The sequence below is a fragment of the Lacerta agilis genome, chromosome 1, assembly GCF_009819535.1.
Source record: "Lacerta agilis isolate rLacAgi1 chromosome 1, rLacAgi1.pri, whole genome shotgun sequence".
Taxonomy (NCBI): Eukaryota; Metazoa; Chordata; class Lepidosauria; order Squamata; family Lacertidae; genus Lacerta; species Lacerta agilis.
The window spans coordinates 126342674-126365706 of record NC_046312.1 but is presented as its reverse complement, the minus strand read 5'-3'; the positions used below and the strand labels follow the sequence as shown (position 1 = coordinate 126365706).

Sequence of the window (23033 nt, the reverse complement as noted above, 5' to 3'; positions counted from 1 at the left end):
TGCAGTGCGTCAAGATTCCTCTGGTGAGGAGCGTACAGTCGCTTCATGTTTTAGGGAAGCCACATTTGTACAGGTTTACTGCTATGTGTATTATTCTGTGGATCAATCTAGCCTGTTCAATATGTGACAGTGGATACAAGCTCACCTCACCATATTGGTAATATTTAGTCTTTTGTGTTCGGTCTGATGATTGCACACACACACACCCCAAAAAATACACAGATCCACAAAATATTGGTATCTGCACTGTGTACTAACAGACAAGGTCGTAAATAGATTTCTGTTAGATAAAATATTTAAAAAATGCAAAATCATATAAAAATCTATATTCTGGCCTTTTTTGTGCCTAGGTGCTACTCAGGGCAGTTAACAACAATTGAAACCCATCACAACATACCATAAAATTCCTCCCCAAATGTGTTATAATGAAATTGGGGAGACAACTGACTATCCAATAAAACTGATGCTTGCCTAAACAGGAAGGTTTTTTGCCATACAGCGAAACAATGCAAGAGGGGTGGTCCAAGCTAGCCGTTACCATATTGTGAATGATATTCTAAGAAAAGCTTATACAGTGGGTTGAAATATTGACGCCTCCCTGCTCCTTATTTGCTGGTTTTGCAGCTGTTGGCTTGTCATATATCCGGAGCTCTTAGTGCCAAAGTGAAGTCGAAACTAAAAGCTCTTATTACTTCTTCTTTTTTTAAGTTCTCCTAACCTCTCCAGGGACAGAAAAAATAATAATGGCAATTTAAAGCAGCAGAGAGTTGTCAATTAGGGCAAAAAGAAAAGAAAGTAATGGTTTGAATGAGGGATTGGGGGGGGGGGAGAGAAATGTGAGGAAAGATTGTGTCGCAGACAGACTTTTGCATCCTGTTGCTAGGAAACCACATCAGCATTAAATACAGTGTGCTAATTGGCTAGCTTGTCAGTGCCTGGGTACCAGCCTGGGCCTGCTACACAGCTGCTTCTGCTGTCTGGTTGCTAGGCAACTGCATCTTCTCTCCCCCATCCCTTTTCTTCTGGCACCTAATTGTCTACTTTTGCTGCTGGTGTTGCTGCCGGGTACCAGTCTGGGCCTGCTGCTCTGCTGTTCTCCCGAGGGGCTGAGTTGGAGGGTGGGGGGGGGGGAGAGGATATGTCAGCAATTAATGGAGCAGAAGTGCACATTCTACAGAAGGCCTGGCACCTGTGTCTCCCAATTCTCCCTCCACACACACCCCCCAACAAAATCCTTCTGTTCTTAACGCACATCAGGTGCCTCAAGCTTCTTTTTTTCTGCTAAGCTTAAAAGAACAGGCTGTAAAACGGAATTGGAATTGAGGAAGCTTTGCCCCTTTCATGAAGTGACTAGCAGGGGAAGGATAATGTACCTTTTCTCAGTATGTGTTGTGTCAGTGGGCTAGATGCGACGAATCGTTGCTTTCCTGCACATGGGCTTGCGAGGGTGTGTGATAATTGAGTGCGGCTAGCTTAAGCCCTCTGAGACATTTTACTCTTTCTAAGAAGCGTTCTTTGCCGATGTTGAGGGAAGAGTCTATTTTCCCTTATTTTCATGCTTCACATTACATGCAGAATGACATGTGAAGGTTGTCACGGACGCTTTAATGGCAGAGCCACTTGGGATGTGATTCGCCGTTGATGTAGGTAAATTGATTGAAGCAGCTCCTTTTCATTCCTTAAATGGGAATGACCGGTAGCTGCCACAAAAGGGGTCGCCTGCTGCCTCCACTCAGAAATGCACGAAGCAGTGATTTGCGTGTTGCGAGGTCTCACAGATCCAATTCCCACAGAAAGGATAACATTCCGTCCCCTTATGTAGAGTTTTTCAGTGGAGTTGATTCATTGAAATGTTGGGTAATCAAGTAATGTGTGAATTAACCCCAAACGTCAAGGCGAGATTGGCTGCAGCGAGGCTTCATACCCGTGTTGAGGGCTCAGAGAAGGTGTTGCACAGTGGAACCTCGGGTTACAGACGCTTCAGGTTACAGACTCCGCTAACCCAGAAATAGTACCTCGGGTTAAGAACTTTGCTTCAGGATAAGAACAGAAATCGTGTGGCGGCTGCGGGAGGCCCCATTAGCTAAAGTGGTACCTCAGGTTAAGAACAAAATAGAAAATTATTTCCAGTAGCACCTTAGAGACCAACTGAGTTTGTTCTTGGTATGAGCTTTCGTGTGCATGCACACTTCTTCAGATACACAGATACACTGCATGCACACGAAAGCTCATACCAAGAACAAACTCAGTTGGTCTCTAAGGTGCTACTGGAAATAATTTTCTATTTTGTTTCGACTATGGCAGACCAACATGGCTACCCACCTGTAACTGGAACTAGGTTAAGAACAGTTTCAGGTTAAGAACGGACCTCCAGAACGAATTAAGTTCTTAACCCGAGGTACCACTATATAGGGATCCTGCCCCCATCCCCAAAAGGAGTCCTGGCTTTCTATGGTTACAATGTTCCTGCCACATGTATAAATTGCAAGATTCCACAAAGTAGCATGCTTGAAAGGAGAAAAGGCATTTTCTGGAGCAGAATTCAGAGGGCTCGATTCATAATGCAGGATGATGCAGAGTTATTACCATTCCTGTTTTATAGTCATTCCCTCCATACCATTCATTGGGAACTTTGAATTCACAACAGCCTTTCAGGCCAGTGTTAAGCATGGGATGTTGGTGCTAAATCTGCCTGCAATGGGCATTTTTGTGGCTTTAGGTGCCATTGATCTGCCCGTCAAGTCTCTCAAATACAGGCTGTGTGATATTCCATCTCAGGTAGGCATTCTGATTCTACAAAACTGTGTGGGAGCAAATAGGTTGACAGAAAGGATGGTTGCAGTGGGGGTGTGCTGCTTTTCATCTCACACTTCTGCCATGTTTCTCTTCTTCATTTTTCAAATTAATGTGCTTGCGTGGATTGCTTTTGATGGTGTTTGCCAAAATGGTACCTTGCACCATTTCTCTCTCTAAATAGGAATGGTGCAATACCCCAGCCACCTTAGTAATGAATTGCACTTTTTCTTACCTGATGAAATCAACTAGAGGCACATTCAAAAATGAAAGAATCTTAAAAGAAACAGAAACAGATTTTTCTGTTAGTTTCACTGCGACTGGTTCAAGAATGACACACATAATTTATGCTTGGGTTAGATTTTTTATCTCCAAAATCTCTCTTTTAAACAGCTGTATCTGTTTGTTTGTTTGTTTGTTTGGTTGGTTGGTTGTTTACTCTTTCTCTCTTTGTCACAACAATTTGTTTTATTCCATCTTTGAATCCTACTTTTACATACTGTAATGTGTTTTAAGATTAAATGCAGGTCCCAGAGGATTTCACATCCAGGATATTAGAGGGAATAATTGCATCGTAAATCATTAATTTACTAGTACTATGAAAAGGTGAAATTATTTCCATTTCTAGCTTTTGGAAATGGAAAACACTAAGGTTATAACTGCATACATCCAGATTTTTAAATACTCAGCTGTTTGGTGAATTTGTTTAGAAATCCATTTATGGCAAAAACTCACTTCAGAGGGTTTGGGCCAAGATACAAATCTGTCATGAGTATGAATGTTAAGTATATTCTGGGACACATCAAACTAGAAGAACCTTAATACTTCAAGATAATTTGGAGCAATTTTAATTTGTAGGGCTTCCATTTTGTTACATTTGAAAGGCAGGCTTCCCTCCACGCCTACGTAGCACGTATATGCTTCAAACAAGCCATAGTTTGGCTTGTTGTGTAATCCAAAAGTGGACTGTGGTTTGCTTCAAAACCTAGAAAGCCAGAAATAAACCAAGAATTCGAAGGACTGTGCGGGCGGTCACATTCATGATTAAACTATGGTTTATTACAAACTTTGGTTTATTGCTATGTATGAACACGACTCTTACCGATTAGGTAGGTCAGTCTTATTTCTGCATTGCAGGTAGAGGGGCTGTGTTGGGTTCTTGAGTGAGATTCAAACTGAGATTGCCTTAGCTGGCTGAGTGTCTTTGCTGTTACACTTCACCACGTGATGCTCGGCTGAGATCACAGTGAATCACGAGGGGCGTTCTGTATCTCTGCTGTTACTTTATCTCTTCTTTAATGCCTCCTTTTAATTGATTGTTTGTATACATGTTAGCTATTTTTGTGACCTTTGTTGGTGTATTTTGTTCACTATCTTGAACAAAAGCAGTAGCAAATAAATGACTAAATAGTGGGTTTTTTTAGGTGTGTGTGATACTCAGTCCTACAGGCCAGGCTACGAGATCACTTTGATCTGAAAAGTGCCCTTGATCTGTCACCAAATAGAGTCTGGCCTGGTGAGTGGAGGAGAAGGAAGAGCTATTTAACACAGAGTCTCCATGGCACTTTACTGTCTGCTAGAAAAAAAAGCAGCATTAATCTTGAATTGTGAACGAATGGAGCTGCCTTATACAGAATCAGACCATCAAATTCAGTATTTTTCGCACCGGCAGTGGCTGTACAAGAAATCTAGTTGGGGGGGTCTTTCCTAGCATACCTGCTACCTACGGACTAACTGGAGACACCTGAGATTGAATCTAGGCATATGCTCTGAACTTAAAGTTCTTAATAACTTTAATAACTGTAATAACTTTTTGGAGGTCCCGAGCCACAAGGATACTAGGTTGGCTTCAACTAGGGCCAGGGCCTTCTCAGTACTGGCCCCGACTTGGTGGAACGGTCTGTCACAAGAGACCAGGGCCCTGCGGGATTTGGCATCTTTCCGCAGGGCCTGCAAGACGGAGCTGTTCCGCCTGGCCTTTGGGTTGGTTTCAGTTTAACCCTGATGCTTCATTCTTTTGGTGTGGTTGGTGGGCTACTTAAAAATGAGGCTGCAGTCTAGATTAAATTTTAAATTGTATTTTAATCTGTATTTTAATGAATTGTTTTATGTTTTTGTTGTGATTTTATTGGTGTTAGCCGCCCTGAGCCCGGTTTGGCGGGCAAGGGCGGGGTATAAATAAATTATTATTATTATTATTATTATTATTATTATTATTATTATTATTATTATTATTATTATTATTATTATTACTACTACTACCAGAAAACTACAGATTGTGTATGGATGTGGATAGAAAACAACCACTTAGAGGGTTCCCCCCTTTTTAAATAATTTGTTTAATTTTGTTAAATAAATACCCAAAGAGACTTGGATTTTTGGAAACTTGTGTCCTTGCTTGTCCTGCTGCGCTCATGCAGAGGTGGAAAGCTGAGCAGGCAGTTAGTTAGAAAAAAAAATACCTGTAGAATAGCAGTAATGGCGAGCTTGCTTTTACAGAGTTGTTGGGATGGCAAACGCAATCTTCAAAGCTCTTTTTCAATTGAAAGCACAGAAATTATAAATAGATCAGAGCCGCTTCAGTTCTAAACAGGTGGCTGTAGGTGGGTATTACATGAAAGTAACTTGCCCTCTTTTAGCTTCCTGATTTTATCCCGCAACATCTCAGAAAAGTAGTACAGTATGTTTCTGCCAAGCTAGCAGTTCGAAAGCACATGAAAGTGCAAGTAGATAAATAGGTACCGCTCCGGCGGGAAGGTAAACGGCGTTTCCGTGCACTGCACTGGTTCGCCAGAAGCGGCTTAGTCATGCTGGCCACATGACCCGGAAGCTGTACGCCAGCTCCCTCGGCCAATAAAGCGAGATGAGCGCTGCAACCCCAGAGTCGTCCGCAACTGGACCTTTACCTTTACCTTTACCTATGTGAAAAAGCAAGAATAGATGTTGAACGTTCAGCTCCTAGTTTGAATCCAACCTAGGCCCTTCTGCTTCTTTTGCAAGATGCTACAGAATGGCTGTATTGTGACTATACAATAAAGCTACCTCTCAGAATCCGTTTTCTGCACTCGTTCCTTAAATGTTTATCTCTTCTGCTCCCTGACTGTAAAACACAGCATGATGTGAGAAGGTCCCACCTTCTCTGTTTTGGTGATGGGGAAAGATTTAGCACTTCCGAAACCCAGATTGCAGTCTGTGGAATGCAACTGTAACATGCCTTTGAAAAAGCAATCCTTGCCGTAAGAAATTTAAATTTAGATTATTATTTTTTCCTTGAGGCCATTGCACTTAACAGAGGATGAGATAGCCAAGTGATGCTTTCTTTAATTGTTTGCAGGGAAAGGAAAGCATTAACGAGGTATTCTTGTGTTCTTTTTCTCATGTAATGAGGTGGTCACTGTTCCCTTCCCCTGCATTTTGCTTTGAAGTTTTTGACTAGCTGTCAAGAGGGGCAGGGGAGCAGCCGAATCTTGGCTGAGGTCTGAGGGTCAAGGCAGTGGCTTTTAAAGGTCACGTTTCCCTTTGTCTTTCTGTTTTGTCCTCTGCACTGCATACAGTAAGCAAGCGTGCAGTGCCTGGGAACACAAAGAGACACTGTCTGACATTTGGCAGCAAGGCAGCTCATGTTACAAAAGAAAAGAATCTGAAAAGAAGGCTGGTCTCAGTGCTTGGCAAAGCCACTCTGGAATGCCCCCGGAGCTCAGCTATCATAGATGTTAGAGGGATATCTGACACTGAGATAAGTCAGAATACACTCCAGAAGGCTTCAACAGCCTCTGTGCAATGGTTTTCATGCAGCACTACTGTACACTGTCAAGACTATCCATCTTGGGTCATATTTTTCAGCTGGTATCGCTGAAGGCCACCCCAATTAGTGGCTGCAAGATATTTTGTTTGTTACGTTAGATCTTGGATCGTTGAATTGGGTACCAAGGGAATTATTCACTTCCGTGGCAAATCAGTGTTGGAAAGTCTCAAGTTGCTGTAGAAAACGATGGATCCTTTTATCCTAGAAGGAAGATGGCTAGGAGCCGGGTTGATTCAGTTTCTTGATAAGATGGGGTCTGTTAAGCTGGCCTAGTCAGTGTTATAAGAATTTTAAGGTCTTTCTCATATATATATATATATATATATATATATATATATATATATTCAATAAAGATCAAGCTTACTAGCTGCTTTGCTTCTCAATCTTCTCTGGTTGGCCTCTGTTTTTTACTCCTACCAATGGAGAACCTGCAAAGGACTTTGCAAGGGCTCTTGTGTACCCCATAAGGGAATAAGGGCAGATTTTTTCTTACAACATCAGGAACTACACAATGCTATCTCCAGCGCCTTCCCTTTATGAAAGCTGATGCTTTTATTCATGTCTTCATGAGAATAGGTATGCATTCTGTTATTTTGACGGGTGGCCTGTCCTCAATCCCAACAGGTCAGGGAACAGTAGGGTATAAAGCCATGCATCTCCCTGCTTCCACAGGTTTGCAGTTGAAAGGGAGGTCCATGCTTCATGGAGCTGATGCTGTTACTGGATACATGGAGTTAAGCAGGTGTTTTCTGCATAAAATCTAGTTTACATAATAGGTGCATCCCCTATAATAAAGTGCAAGTGTCTCTGCGTCCAGTCCCTGTGTCCATGGGATTGCGCTACTGCGCATGTGCCCCACAGACAGCCGTTGGGAGTTGGAGCGCAGAGATGCTCTGCGCGTGTTCCCGATGTTGCTAGGGCAACAGGGACGCTATGCGCAGAGCTGGCTACGCCATGCGGCTCTCGCGTTGTTAGAAAAAAAACCGAGATAAGCGAGAGCCGCTCAGTCGGCTCTGCGCATGTCCCCGACGTTGCTAGGGCAACAGTTTGACCACATATGTTCTAGCGCCCGTTAATTTAACGGGGTTAATGTACTAGTCTTTTATAAACAAGTGTCAGAGAGCCACCTGGCCAGGTCATTTGTTGCACAAGGCACCGGAGCAAATAACTTGTTGCTGGAGCAGTTGTGTTTGCTGTGCAAGGTATATAACTTGGAGGGGGGTGGGGTACAAAGTTGTTGAGGGTTTTTCTTTGCAAAATCTCCCCCCCCCCAAAAAAAAAGGTTCGCTAAAGAAAACCCAACACTTCTGATATGGATTGACATACGTCCGGGTTTCTCCCCAGACATTTTTATCGATTTTTCATCAGCCCTTATTGTTGGGATCATGAGCAATGGAAGGGAGAGCAAACAGGTACTTGGCCACTCTGAGTCCCACCACAAGTAGATAAACTATGGGGACTAACAAATGAATTCTGCCACATGCCCAGTTATGAGAGAAATGACTTCTGGCAGAGTAGGGATGGAGCATTTCTACCAAAAATGGGACTAGGTGTGACAATGGTCTGGGGAAATAGTATTACTAATTGTATTTGTGCCCTCCTCCTCTACCCACATGTAGGGATGTTTCCACTTTGTGCCCCACTTCCACATTATTCTGCTACTTTTTTATTCAACCGATATGAAAGTTGGCATTCTTATGTGTACTTTTAAACCTATTTTAAAATACTGGAAACCCAGCCAGATGTGGGTAGGGTGGTAATAATAATAATAATAATAATAATAATAATAATAATAATAATAATAATATAAATGAATGAATGAATATTCTGTCTTAAAATGTGCATTTCAAAGTGTGTTTTGAGATGAAAACTGTGTCGCAACATTTGGGAAGGTGTGAAGCCTGGCCTAGAAATGAGTGATCTGTTTGCCCTCGCTGCTCTGCTTTATTTTAAATCGCATTAAGACACCTGCCTTTTACCGTACAGAGCGGAGGGCATCCTTCTCGTGCTCAAAGGCACTCATGAGCATATATGTATTGTCATGTCTTAGCGGTTTTGAGCCATTGGGAACTCTTGAATTCGAGAGAGCTGCAAGAGGTTATACAAAATGAAACACTGCACTTTTAAAACAAAAAACAACACACCTCCAACTCTAACCCCCGCTCCCACTTTCCCCCTCACTTTCCCCTAAGGTAAAGGTAAAGGGACCCCCGACCATTAGGTCCAGTCGTGTCCGACTCTGGGGTTGTGGCGCTCATCTCGCGTTACTGGCCGAGGGAGCTGGCGTACAGCTTCCGGGTCATGTGGCCAGCATGACAAAGCCGCTTCTGGCGAACCAGAGCAGCACACAGAAACGCCGTTTACCTTCCCGCTGGATGGTACCTATTTATCTACTTGCACTTTGACGTTCTTTTGAACTGCTAGGTGGGCAGGAGCAGGGACCGAGCAACGGGAGCTCACCCCGTCGCGGGGATTCGAACCGCCGACCTTCTGATCAGGAAGCCCTAAGCTCTGTGGTTTAACCCACAGTGCCACCCGTGTCCCTTCCCTTAAGGTAGCTGGATGCAAAATGGAACAGGGTTCCTGCATCATCAACTGTTGTGTGGAAGGGTGAGGGTTTCAGCAGGTGCAGCTGGAGTCACAAGCTACACCTGCTGAAATCCCCACGTCCCCCACAACTTTGAAGGCGCAGGACCCCCATTCCTCTTCACGTCCGGGCTACCCTGCTTTTATCATTTATTGCCTTGAGAGACAAGATGACTTGACTGATGGGCTGGTGGATCAATGGGTGTTTGGCTTTGCTACACCTGCTTCAATTTTGTATATAGAGTTTCCTTTCTGCATTGCTCTGCCTTTCAGTTTTAGATCACTCTCTCCCCTTTTTCATTTGGAAACCCATCTGAGCTGAGGATAAAAGGCTCTGGTTGCTGAACTGTAGGAGATATCTCTGCCCATTCTCCTCATCTGCCTGTGCCAGATTTCCACTTTATCTTTGGAGTAGCAGAGCCTAGCTTGCAATCAGTAATGTTTAGTAAATGACGAACCACAGAGAAGCCTCTCTTTTATTTTTTTGCCTTCCTTGGGCCCTGATGAGTGATGCTTATGTTAGTTTCATTATAATTGGGGGGCCTAAACTGGAGATTAACTTGGGCCCGTTTCAGCTTTTCTCCCGTCTTCATTTGCCCCCTCCTTGAACATGTGGTTTCTCCTAGATTTGGGCTGTAAAGCAATCAAGATCTCCATTTCTCTCCTTGCTCTTGCTAATAATAAATAACACAGAAGACACACCAGTGTTAAGGATTCAAGAAGCTTGTCACTTGAAGGCAGTGGCTGTCAATGAACTTTAAAGGGCATCTTTAAGGTGATTTCCAGTATTTAAAAAAATATTTTCCTCTTCCCTGGTGCTTAGAATTCCTTATTAAGGAAGCAACAATGAAGACTGTTGTTGTTCTTTTACTGTGTGCTCTCTTTTGCTCTTGTGCCCACATTTTGCTCTTGCTGAGCTGCATACTGAATGTGTAGCTGCGCATTGAATACTATGTGTGTTTGGTTTCAATATCGGGATTCTTTCTCGTGTTAAAATACGCAGATATTGGAGCCGTCCTCTGTCTGCAACTAGGTGCTGTCTGAATGACAACTAGATTGGAGGGAGAAGACCTACCATATTTTTCGCTCCATAAGACGCACCTGAACATAAGATGCACCTAGTTTTTAGAGGAGGAAAGGGGGGAAAGTCCTGTTTTTTTGAGGATCAGCTCAAAGTGGTGCAGCTTTTTTTTTGTAAGGGGAAAAGCCCTACTTTTTTGGAAATGAATTATTGACAATTTTAATACATGTTGCACAGTACATATTAATAAAGAAAAATACATGTTATCAGCACTGTACTGTTGACTGTCTACTAATCCATTCCACCTGCTCAAATATTAGTGCAAATAATTATATATTTGTTGTTGGTTTGTTTTTTAAAAAAACCTTTTATTTTATTTTTAGTCTTACAGAGTCAAAAATAGGAAAAAAAATATACAAAAATTACATAGACAAAGACAAAAACATACAACTCACATCCTTTTTACACTCACTCCCCTTTCCCCCCTCCCTGGGAGATTCCCCCCCCCCCCGGTTGCTTCTCAGCCTCCCCATTACAACATTTGTATTTGCTCCTTGTTCTACGAACATAGCCCTGCTTTTTTGAGGATCAGCTGAAAGTGGTGCAGCTTTTTTTGCAAAGAGGAAAAGCCCTGTTTTTATGGGGTCCAACTCACAGTTCTGCAGCTTCTAGTCCTACAGCCATTTCTACAGTTTCCAGACAGATAATCTAATCAACCAGTTGCTGGGGAAACAAGCAACCTCCCTCTGCAGCACATTCAACAAAGGAGGCCTGGGCAAGGGGGCGGGGCCAAAGGGAGCCAGGACTCTTCAGCGAGACATGTGACTGGCTGATTAGATTACCTGTCTGGAAACAGTAGAAAAGGCTCCCTTTCCTTTAGAAGCTGCAGAAATGTGAGTTGAACTCGATAACAACGGGCTTTTCCTCTTTGCTTTTCCCCCTTTGCAAAAGGAGCTTTGCTTTTCCCCCTTTGCAAAAAAGCTGCAAAACATTTAGTTGATCTTCAAAAAAACCCAGGGCTTTTCCCTTTGCAAAAAAGCTGCAAAACTTTTAGCTGATCCTCAAAAAACCAGGGCTTTTCCCTTTGCAAAAAAAAGCTGCAAAAGTTTTAGCTGATCCTCAAAAAAAAGGGCATTTAGAGGAGGAAAACCAGAAAAAAAAATTTTTTTCTTGTTTCCTCCTCTAAAAACGAGGTGCGCCCTATGGTCCGGTGCGCCTTATGGAGCGAAAAATAGGGTACTAGGTGAATGCAACTTTGATGTGTGAATGGGCCCATCCAGAGTAGATGAAACTGGGCTGTTGTTCAGATTTTTTATTTTTGTAAAAAAAGAAGAAGAAGAAATCAATTACAGTGCTAATCGTTGAAAATGGAAGCAATGCTTCCTGTAGTAAATGAGCCACTTTCATAAGTGTCGTAAGAGTTTCACAGTGTCAGATTTCAAAGGCAGCTTTAAGGGTCTGCTACAGAATATCTTGGTTCCTGCACTAGTTTCCTATTACAGGCAACTCCCTATTTATGCATGGGTCGTGTTCTGCGGCGCTGTGCATTTAAGTGAAATTGCGTATATTGGGAACGCCATTGAAAAAGCCTGCAAATACCCTCTAAACTTCTGGAAGCCCTTGAAAAATGCTTTTTTTGAAAAAAGACACACACCAAAAAATCCGCCCAACTCCACCACAATCGCACCCCACCCCCCCAATCCCTTGATCCCAGAAGGAGAGATGATATCAGGAGGTCTTGGAAATTGAAATCTCCTGCTTTGTTCAGGGTACATAGACAACTTGGAGAGGACACGATACCCTGGCAGCAACACAACCCTCCCTCTTTGGAGTGTGAGATATGGGTGACCCCACACTCCAGCTTTGGGTTGACACTGACACAACTTCTTTCCTCTTCTTTGCAGGTGAGAAGCCTTACAAGTGTTCGTGGGAAGGGTGCGAGTGGCGTTTTGCACGAAGCGACGAGCTCACGCGACACTACAGGAAACACACGGGGGCAAAGCCTTTCAAGTGTAACCACTGCGACAGGTAACTTGCATCCCACCTATTGGTTCAAGAGCTGCCCTCGAGGCAACTTGGAGGGAAATATTTTCTTTTTTAAAAAAAACTGCTTAATGCAACGCTGGCTGCTTATTTTGGAGGAAGGGGAATCGGTCACACAAGAGCCCCCGTGATTGAGCTGCAGGGTTACCTTTCAGCCGCGCATCTCCAGACCTTTCAATGTTGATTCCACTTCCTTGGACAGAAAGGGAAACAGGCCCTGCCCAGTAAGCAAACAAGGTTTCCAGTTCAGTCTCTGGAATCTCCAGTTGAAACAGTCTCGGATATTAACAGCTGGAAAAAAATCTCTTCCGGAGACATTCAAAAGTTGCTGCCAATCAGCACAGATAATACTGGCTTAGACAGTCGTGTGGCTTGGCTTGTTCACTGCTGATACATTAACAGAGTGTGCATTTCAAAAGCCCATAATTCCGTTGCAGATATAAATATTTTACTCGCGCAGATGTGAATATTTTATTTTTTTCCCTATTAAGCAAGACTGGCTTACCCCACTGGGTAAGGGTGGGCATCTGTCCGGAGTCCAAGGAAGTGGAACACGCTTTCATTTACAGGAAGTGCATGCTAGGCAATCTCTTGGTATTTGCTGCAGACCATCAGCAAAATGCACAGGTACAGATGAAATGCAATGGTGCCAGCCGGCCCTCTTTCATAAGCAAACACGGATGCTTGGTGAGGACAGCCATGTGTGGTTTTTCCCCCTTCCCCCTTCCTTACTCATGTCTAAAGCTGGAGCCTGGGTTAATATTTGCAATAGAACGCATGTGTGCTGTAAGGGAAATGAAACTTTCCCCCCGTCTTCCTCTCTGTTTGCTATTGCTTGACATACTTTTCCTCCCAGCCCAGCTTGCTTCCATTATGAGAGACAGACTGGAAGCAAAAAACAAACAAACAAGGGAGCAGTAGGAGGAAAGGGGAGATATTGGGAGGGGGGCTGGCCTTCACCCCCAATCTGAGCACATATTTTTGTTTAAAAACACCCCATGAGTAGGGCAGGCTTGCTTGGTTGTTTGAATTTGTTACCTGAGCTCCACCGCAAGGTTCAAAATTGGCTGCTTGCCCGGTCACGGGGCGGGCAGCGATTGCGGCCCGCCACACCAAAACCCTGCCGCTGGGAAGTAACACCACAGCCATTGTGGAATTCCTAGGCCGGCCACTGGGCTTCCCCACCATCTGCTTATTTGAATCCTGGAAAACCTGGCCAGGCCAGGTGGGCGGGACTTGGGACCCGATAACGACCAGGTGCTGTCGGACAAAGAACCATACCAGGGAGCCTACATTCAATGAAACATGTTGAATAACCTTAAAACCAAAATTAAAATACAAAGTTTATTACCGTGCAGAAGCAGGGAAGGACCAGCCCGGTTTTAAATAACTCGGCTGCTCCCCAAAGCCTGCGCAAAGAAGTGTTATCTTGGCTACCTGTTGGGGGGGGGGAATATGACGAATGTGCCAGGAGCAACTCTGAGGGGAGGGAGGTCCATAACTGAGGGCCACCAGACAGAACAAACATGGCTCCCCTGTCATATATATATTGCCTAGGATGACCCTGAGAAGGTGACATGCGAGGGTCTTTGGAGAGTCAGCAAAGAAAAAAAGAAAAAGGAGAGAGAGAGAGAGAGAGAGAGAGAGAGGCCAAGCCTCTAAACAGTGTTAAGATAAGGACAATTTAATTAGACATGTAAGAGGGCTATTGGTTTTGGTTTTCATGCTCATCAAGGGCCCAGCTACCCTTTTGTCCAGTTCACTAGCACAGATGGTGGCAACCACTGGCCATGCATAGTCACGCTTGGACATGGATGATTTTACAATGTAACCTTCTAATTCCTGCCACTGTCCTTGTTCTTATACTTGCAATTGCCTGCGAGGTCCGCCCCTGCCCCCCGCCCCCGGTTTTTGTTTGAAAATAACAATAAAAATACATTTAAGAAGAAAAGAGCAAACCACATTTCAAAATATTTGGCATAAAGTTTTTTATATCGTCGTTATTCACAATCACAAAAATAAAAGCATGAATGAAAACAACTCTAAGCCATTAATACAAAATAATAACGGCTTGAAGAACATAAAGCATGCCTAAAATGAATAGTTAAGTCACAAAGCACCCACATCTAATAAATAAAACGTAAAAAATAAAACGCAACAGAGAGGACTGCAGGTATTGAGAGCCAGTGTGGTGTAGTGGTTAAGAGCAGTAGACTCGTAATCTGGTGAACCGGGTTCGCGTCTCCGCTCCTCCACATGCAGCTGCTGGGTGACCTTGGGCTAGTCACACTTCTTTGAAATCTCTCAGCCCCACTCACCTCACAGAGTGTTTGTTGGGGGGAGGAAGGGAAAGGAGAATGGTAGCCGCTTTGAGACTCCTTCGGGTAGTGAAAAGCGGGATATCAAATCCAAACTCTTCTTCTTATTCTTCTATGTTGGGCTTATGAAGATTTCTGTAGTCACCACAGCCTTAAAGGAAGCGCAGCTAAAATGCACTTTAAAGCTATTTAGCCTCCTTACAGTGTATTTGTATAAAGGCACATAACTGCACAGTCACTTTTTACCTTTATAGGCAGCCGTTATTTGTGGTTGCTTTTTACGATCAGCTTCCTTAGAAGTTAATGGGAGCTCTTAGTTACTTTTGAAAACTTGCTGTAAGATTTAACAGATCTTACAGATTGGAATAGGGACGCAGAGCCTAAGGCTTGCCGATCAGAAGGCCGGCGGTTCGAATCCCCGCGACGGGCTGAGCTCCTGTTGTTCAGTCCCTGCTCCCGCCCACCTAGCAGTTCAAAAGCACATCAAAATGCAAGTAGATAAATAGGTACCGCTCCAACGGGAAGGTAAATGGCGTTTCCGTGCGCTGTTCTGGTTTGCCAGAAGCGGCTTAGTCATGCTGGCCACATGACCCAGAAACTGTACGCCGGCTCCCTTGACCATTAACGCGAGATGAGCGCCACAACCCCAGAGTCGTCCGCAACTGGACCTAATGGTCAGGGGTCCTTTTACCTTTACAGACTGGAATACTTGGCTCAGTGTTCTTTAGACTATCTGACTGTTAGCATAGCATTGGCAAAATAAAATCTTAGATGAACACACTTCCCAGTAATAAAACCAAATAGCACTGTCATTGCCAAGCAGTAAACCACCTAATTTGAGAGACTGGCCATGCGCAGTCTAAAGCTGAGATCTTGCCGGGGCAATAACCAAATAATATCCTTACATCTGGCCATGCCATCTTCTGAAATCCTATTTATACATGTAACTTTGAGAGCAGGTTTTGGAAAATTACCCGTCCTTTTAAAGCAGCCCTCAGGACTTCTGTTGCAATAAGGAAATGCTTTTAATGCAGTCAAATATCTCTCTAGTTCCTGAACACATTTAGATTGCTGGGGTTCACGTATAGAGAAGAGGATACCTGTTCTCTAATGGGGAAGAAATGTTATCATTTTTCACATTCTGTCTTCCTGCTGCGCTCATTCATCCCACCAAGTTGGTTTTTCCTCTGACAGCGCTGCCTTCCTTTCTATTTCTGAACATTTGGCTGTGCTTTAGTTTCTTCAGAATGCGGGATAACATAACTTAGAGGGAGATCTCTGGAGTCTTGCCTTTCCTGTGCGTTCCTTTTGACAACCGAAGGAAGATGCGTTCTCTATTCTTGGGTGGAAGTGGGAGACTCCTGAAACAATTGTTGTTCTATTGATGTCACTGGAACTAGCTTAGTTCTTCGCAGTCGGGGAAATTGTCTTCTTGGAGTCTTCTTGGAGTGAGACTGCTGCTTTCTTGTAATCTTTAAGGAGAAGTTGACAAGTTTCTGACCTTGGGCTGAAGCAGTTCGTTTCATTTCAGCGTTGAGTCTCGTGCTGTACAGCAGTTTAACTCTCTTTCCCCCAACCTTAGCTATTTGTCTTGCTTAGAGCTGTGCACAAACGGCCCTTATTATTTGTGTGGGCAGAGAAATTGGGAGGAACCGTTTCACAAGATCTCCCCAGGGGGAGGAAGAATTTTCCAATGGTTTCTCAGGGGTGAGGCTCGTCATTAGCAGCGGAAGGAGCAGAACCAAGACGTTCCTTTCCCCCCTAAGAGTGTGTGTACAGGTGAAACTCGACAAATTAGAATATCGTGGGAAAGTCCATTTATGTAAGCAATTGTTTTCATTAGCTACTGGAGTTTAATATAGGAGATAGACTCATGACATGCAAAGCGAGATGTGTCAAGCCTTTGTTTGTTATAATTGCGATGATTATGGCGTACAGCTGATGAAAACCCCAAAGTTGAGATTGTTAATTTGGGGTTCTCATCAGCTGTACGTCATAATCATCACAATTATAACAAATAAAGGCTTGGCATATCTCGCTTTGCACGTCATGAGTCTATCTCATATATTAGTTTCATCTTTTAAGCTGAATTACTGAAATTTCGACGAGATTCTAATTTTTCGAGTTTCACCTGTATGTGTGTACAGCTTGCAGCAGCAAAAACTGTTTTGCATCATCTGTCCATCATTTAGCATCATCTAACTAGCATTGTTCCATGACATTGTGAAGGGGAAATGGTAGCCCCCCCCCCCAAATGGGGAAATTCTTCAAATTGGCCTCCTCATAAGAGGGTGAGGGGAAATGCCTCATCTTTTCAGAAGAAAAGCGTTCTGAGAAATTTCAGCTTGGCTCTTGTCGTAATATTATTCCGCCCATTGAACAGGCTGATGTCTCTGTTTTCTCCTGGCTTGTTTCCAAAGACGAACGCAACTAGCCCTTCGTGCCCAAGACAGATACAGGGTTGTCTTTCCTGAGCAGAAGCCCTCCCATGGCTTGTGGCAAGTTGCATTTGAAACTGAGAGGACACGATACAGAACGGGTGTGTGAGCTTTCCATAGTGCCTTGGGCTTGCCTAAAGTCGCTTTTTGGGTATAGTGGTCTCTTTGGATTTGGGTGTCAGAAGTACTCAGCCTGATGTATGTGAGGGATTGGGGGGGGGGGTTGGAATTGCTTCTGTCTCTCTCCCTTTTCCTTTCTCACACACACACACACACACACACACACAAACATACACACTACAGTTTCAGTCCATCTTCAGAGAGTAGAATGGAGGAGGTTTGCTTCAGCTCCGTGCTATAAGATGCTTTTTGAGTGAGTCCTCCTTGTGTTGTGCCTCAGGGTCATTGTGCGGTAATGGTTACAGGGAGTGCTGTAAAAATCTCCACTTGGCCACAAAGCCGCCCTTTGAAGCTGGGCCGGCCACTCTCTTGGCCTAACCAAAGTCAAAGGGTTGTTGTGAGGACAAAATGGGAGGGATTCAAGGAATAGAGATCCTGTGCCCCCCCCCCAACAAGTTGTTGGACTGCAGCTCCCATAATTCCAGATTGTGGGGATAGCCAGCATCTGGGACGACCAGTAATCCCAGAGTTCCTGCTCCCACTGGCCGTGAAAGGGTCCGCTGGCTATGAACCTGAAGGTAGTTGTCGTGAGTTCTGAAGGTTTCCAAAGGTTTCTGAAGGTTCCGGAGATTCCGGAGGTTTCCGGATAGGAAAGATAGGCAAGGCTAAATAGTGGCCAAAACTTAGAAGGCCAAATAAACGTTTTTGAAATAAAAGAAATAAATACTAAGAGACTGCAGTCAATGGTGAAGAAGCGCTCCACTGCTCTGTGCGGCTGGTTTGCTTTCGGTTTCTCTCTGGCTTGTCTCGCACTGATGTTCTCTCTGGCTTGTCTCGCGCGCTCTCCACACCCGCTACAGAGAGCAGGGGCTATTTATTAGGAAATTAAACATCGTCATAACATTATCAACAACCAATCACAACGTTGTTTCTAGGCTAGTTTCTGGGCGGGAAACTGTCAACTGATCATTAATGAGGCTAAATTGGCGCGCTTTGCCCCCAGCGCGGAGGGATCCAGGCAGCAAACCTCTGCCGGATCCTTTTACCTTACTTGCTATGCGCGGAAGATTACCTTAAAGAAAACAGGTGCAGGAGCACCTTAAAACGTATTCCCACACCAGATCTTTGGCCATGATAGCTGATGGGAGCTGGGGGGGTGCGTGGGGCGGTGACTCCACGCCCCCAGTGCGGCAGCGATACCAGGGTTCCCCGTTAAAGGGGTATTGGGGGAGGCATTGGCCATACGCCAAGAGATTGTCATTGCTCTCCCCCACCAATGGCAGGAAACGGGGGGCAGGGCGGGCTATCTGCTTGAACATATGTTCTCCAGAGCTAGCCCAATCCCCACACATTCTGGATAACCATGAAGTTTCCCAGATCCCCCTGCTGGGGGCTGGGAAGGATAAACGCCCAATGCCTGAGCCAAGGTCTCCCTACATCTGAATCTTAATAAAGTTGTGGCCAATTTTAATCCCATAGCACGTTGTCTTGTGTCATTATTCCGCTCGGGGGTCGCCTAGGGGTTGGGGGACTCTGCCTGTCCGTGCAATGCAGCAAATTGGCATCCAGCAGGTTGTACCAGAGAGCCTATGACCTTGGTAGTTTTCCTCCTCGTTGGAATACAGTAAAGGTGTGCATCTTAAGTGAACAGGCAGATGAAATATTTATTAATTTCATAAAATTTATACATGGCTTGATTGTGTATATATAAAACCACCTCCAAACCATTTACAACCCCCCCCCAAAAAAAACCAGTACAGTTCTCAATAAAATAGCAATAGTAATTTAAAACATTTTTTAAAATGTAAATCAACAATAAACTAAAGACAGATTAAACATGCATCAACATTTTAAATATCTGGGAAGGCTTGTCTAAGCAGAATGTTCTTAGCAGGCACTGAAAAGAGTATATAGCAGGCATAGGCAAACTCGGTCCTCCAGATGTTTTGGGACTACAACTCCCATCATCCCTAGCTAACAGGGCCAGTGGTCAGGAATGATGGGAGTTGTAGTCTCAAAACATCTGGGGGTGTTGATGCTCTTTCAGGTAGAACCTAGAGATTGCCAGAGCATAGACAACAGAAGTTGGGCTATTGCGGTCCAGATGGGGTGCAGCTGGGCCAGTCAGTCAAAGCTGGCGGAAGGTTCTTTGCACCACTAAGGCTACCTGAGCCTCAAGCCAACAGCAAAGGATTCCGGAGTGCCTCCAAGCTACATACCTGCTCCTTCAGTGGGAGTGTAACTTCTTCAAGAGCAGGCAACCTCCCGGTCATCTGGTCTAGGGAACCACCCACAAACAAGCGCCTCAGTCTTATCTGGATTGAGATTCAGTTTGTTGGCTCTCATCCAATCCATTACAGTTAAATTGATGGAATATGCCGAAATGGCAAGATTGACGATGAAACCGAGAGGAAGGGACGACAATGAATTCAAGTAAGAATGGAATATGTTTAATTGCATATATACAGAAGCAATGTACGCAGGTTAATACATTAGTAGGGTTTTAAGATCACTTGTAATTTTATCGTGAATGGATAGGGGGTGATTTAAATATGAGATAAATCTAACGGCGGACATGCAGTAAGTTGATAAACAGTAGAACCAAGGAAGGGATTAGAGTGAAGTCAAGGGATTCTAGGAATCCCACAAATGTATTTTGGTTTTGGTTTTTAAAAATTATTTTTGTGAATGTATACATTTTTGTTTTTTGTGTTTTTTATTATCTTTGGGAAATCAATAAAATGCGTTTTAAAAAAAACCAAACCCAGTTCATTACAGAGGCAAGACATTGGTCCAGCACATCGCCTGAACGCTCTGCTTCTGGAGTTTTCTTGCCCGGTGCATGTTATTTCCCCAGAATTTTAACCTTTGAGTATGTAATACACACAAGCACACAGTTTGTGTGCTGTGATTCTTCATAGCACTGCCTATTCCTAATGGGAAAAAAGAGAATCCCACACAGCTCGCCCCAGCCCCCAATTCGTTGTTCCAGCTGTGTCTTGCATCTCAGGTGAGGCATATTGATGGAAGCTGGCAAAGTGTCATGCTGATTAGCAACATCAGCATATGTACTGCAAATGGGTGTGTGTGTGTGTGTGTGTGTGTTTTGGCAGCTAGGTTGAGAGGAAAGGGAGCAGAGGTGGACCCCAGAGGGGACTAAAAGAGAACCCCTTGGGTGCCCTTTCAATAAGCTGGCTTCTAGCTTTCCCTTGGTATTTCTGTTGAAGTAGGTCAGCTGCTGTATTGGAAGGAACACAGGAGCTGCATGGATTGTGGCACAGGGCTTGTGCTCAGCCAGTGTGTTCGGGGTTCAAGCGGTTGAGCTGCAAGCCAACCTTTGAGGCAGATGCTCCATGGACTGCAGTCTAGTTTTCGGTTGTTCCTTACTGATCAAGGAGCAGGTGCAGGGCTGCAGGGATTTAGCAAGCCTGACATTCTTGTTGAAATCACACTGGTTTGCAGGGGACTGTGATGGATTTGGACTGTTCCAAAGACCTACTTCCTACAGGGATCTGCACTACAATTTTACTGAGAAATGGCGCCTTGTTGTTGGAAATAAAGGTGTGGGTCTACCTTTTTTAGGTTTCCTGCCTTATATGGGTCTATGAAAATGACTGAATGAGTATAAAATTCATAAACACAGCAGGATTTTCCCCTTAAAAGAGAGCCAGCGTGGTGTAGTGGTTAAGAGCGGTGGACTTGTAATCTGGTGAACCGGGTTCGCTTCCCCGCTCCTCCACATGCAGCTGCTGGGTGACCTTGGGCTAGTCACACTTCTCTGAAGTCTCTCAGCCTCACTCACATCACAGAGTGTTTGTTGTGGGGGAGCAAGAGAAAAGGGAGATTGTTAGCCACTTTGAGACTCCTTAAGGGGAGTGAAAGGTGGGATATCAAGTCCAAACTCCTCTTCTTCATATGAATCAGGTGTAGGGAAGCTCTGGGCCCTCCAGATGTTGCTGAACTACAACTCCCATAATCTCCTGCCGTTGGCTAGGCCTGATGGGAGTTGTAGTTCAGACTCCTCGGGAGCGCCAAAGGTCACACCCCACCCACCCGATATAAATATGACTAGCCTCTATTGAAAAATCAAGTATGTTATTTCTGAGGAGTAAAGTTTAGCTCTAAAATGAGTGGTTTGTTAACACTAGGCTGCCAATACTAAGGGAGCTTTCAAAACGCTGCTGTTTATTGCCTTTACTTGATTAGTATGAAGAGGCAGCACCTCCTGCTATGCACATGAGAGGCTGTATTTTGCGGAGGGAGTTCTGCATCAGGATTGTCGTACCGAAATGCCAACTAGGACCTGTCTTCCTGGCACCCATTCAAAACTGCTGTTTGTTGTGGCATTGCTAATAGCTAGACTGTGTTGCTTTGTCGGGATTTTACAGACCGGGTCATGGTGCATTGCTTCTCCTAGCCTTATTTGATACGCTGCTGCTAATAGAAAATTCTAGCTACAGCGAGTTACTCCAGAACATGAGTTATAATGCAGCTTTGTTGCTTCCTGCCAAAGAAGGCGGTGTACTTCCTGTTCTTGGAATATGAAAGCATACTGGACTCCTGTTTACTGACCCAATAAAAAGGTTGCACCTCTGGTGCTCTATGTTTTAATTACTATAAATATACTAAAAAAATTAAAAACATATATAAAGGTGAAAAGGTAAAGGACCCCTGGATGGTTAAGTCCAGTCGAATTCAACTATGGGGTGTGGCGCTCATCTCCACTTTGAGGCCAAAGGAGTTGGCATATTTAGGACAAACACAGCTTGTTACATCCCATATAATGAAGTAACCCTTATATTCCTTTTCTCATAGCTATGTATATTTGTGAGTTTCAGAAAGACACCCACATCAAAATCCATGATTGTTGTTTTATTTGCTAAGTCTGAGCTTAAGCGTGCATGGAAGATTCACAGTCATACATTATTTCTAGAGCGTTCAACACGTACCAGGTGCTTTGCAAATTCTGCCTTTTTATGGTGCAGCTGTAAGCGGAGAGTTTTCCATCCTGTTTGACGATGATCTGGTATGTAGAGAAAAAGTTTTCTATTGTCCAACCCTGATATATATATATATATATTTCTGTATTTATTTCTGCAGGTGTTTTTCAAGATCTGATCACCTTGCCCTGCATATGAAGAGACACATCTAAATAACAGATCGCTCAGCATGGCCCAGATGCAGTCAGACCTAAGCATCCTGGGGGAAGGGGGAGCTGCCTGTCTCTTGCTGCCTTTCAGAAGAAGAGAACTTGATCACCTGTACGCGACCATGCACTAAATGCTGTCATGCACCCAGCTATACTTAATCACATATGTGTGTTCTCTACACCTTGCCCAACTGGAAGGCAGGTGACACCTGAGGAGGAGGAGGAGGAAGGGGGTGCGAGAAGATGTCAGCAAGACACCGATGGTGCATTCAGCACTTCAGGACCGTAGGATTTTTGTTCCCTGTTAATTGCCAATGGAATTGAAAGCAAATGGGGAAGGATTCCCTGCCGGTATGAACAGCGGCAAGAGAAGAAAATGTAACTTGCTTCTCGACGCAACTGAACATGGGGAACATGACTTTTGGAGTTGCATATTTGTAGCACTAACTTTTTCTTTTTAAATGGATTTTGGAGGGGGAACTAATGACCTAGAAAAACCAAATCCCAGTTTGGTAGCCAAAACGTTCATGTCTTGGTTCCTTTCTGTTTTTTGTTTTCGAGACTCCCTTATGTACAACGATGCGTCAAGGCTCCTCACAAACACTTTGACCTGCTCTGGTTATGGTTCTTCTTTATAGAACCGAGCTGTCAAGATCCCTTCGAGTCAATACCAATGGCCTTAATTGGCAGTAGACTGTGCAGTGACACCTGGGACACGCCTACTTTTCCCGCTTGAGACGGTATAGACTCCGTCAAGGAT

The 23033-nt window shown here is 44.1% G+C and overlaps 1 protein-coding gene across 1 annotated transcript in view; it reads left to right on the top strand.

Moving 5' to 3' along the window:
* KLF7 (Kruppel like factor 7) overlaps positions 1-22585 on the top strand; it is an 85497-nt gene extending 62912 nt beyond the window's left edge. Inside the window, exons 3-4 of the mRNA XM_033170178.1 lie at positions 12110-12233; positions 22225-22585. Coding sequence (XP_033026069.1) covers positions 12110-12233; positions 22225-22276 — 176 coding nt within the window. The 3' untranslated portion in view covers positions 22277-22585. The remainder of the gene's footprint in view (positions 1-12109; positions 12234-22224) is intronic.
* The last annotated feature ends 448 nt before the right edge of the window (positions 22586-23033 follow it).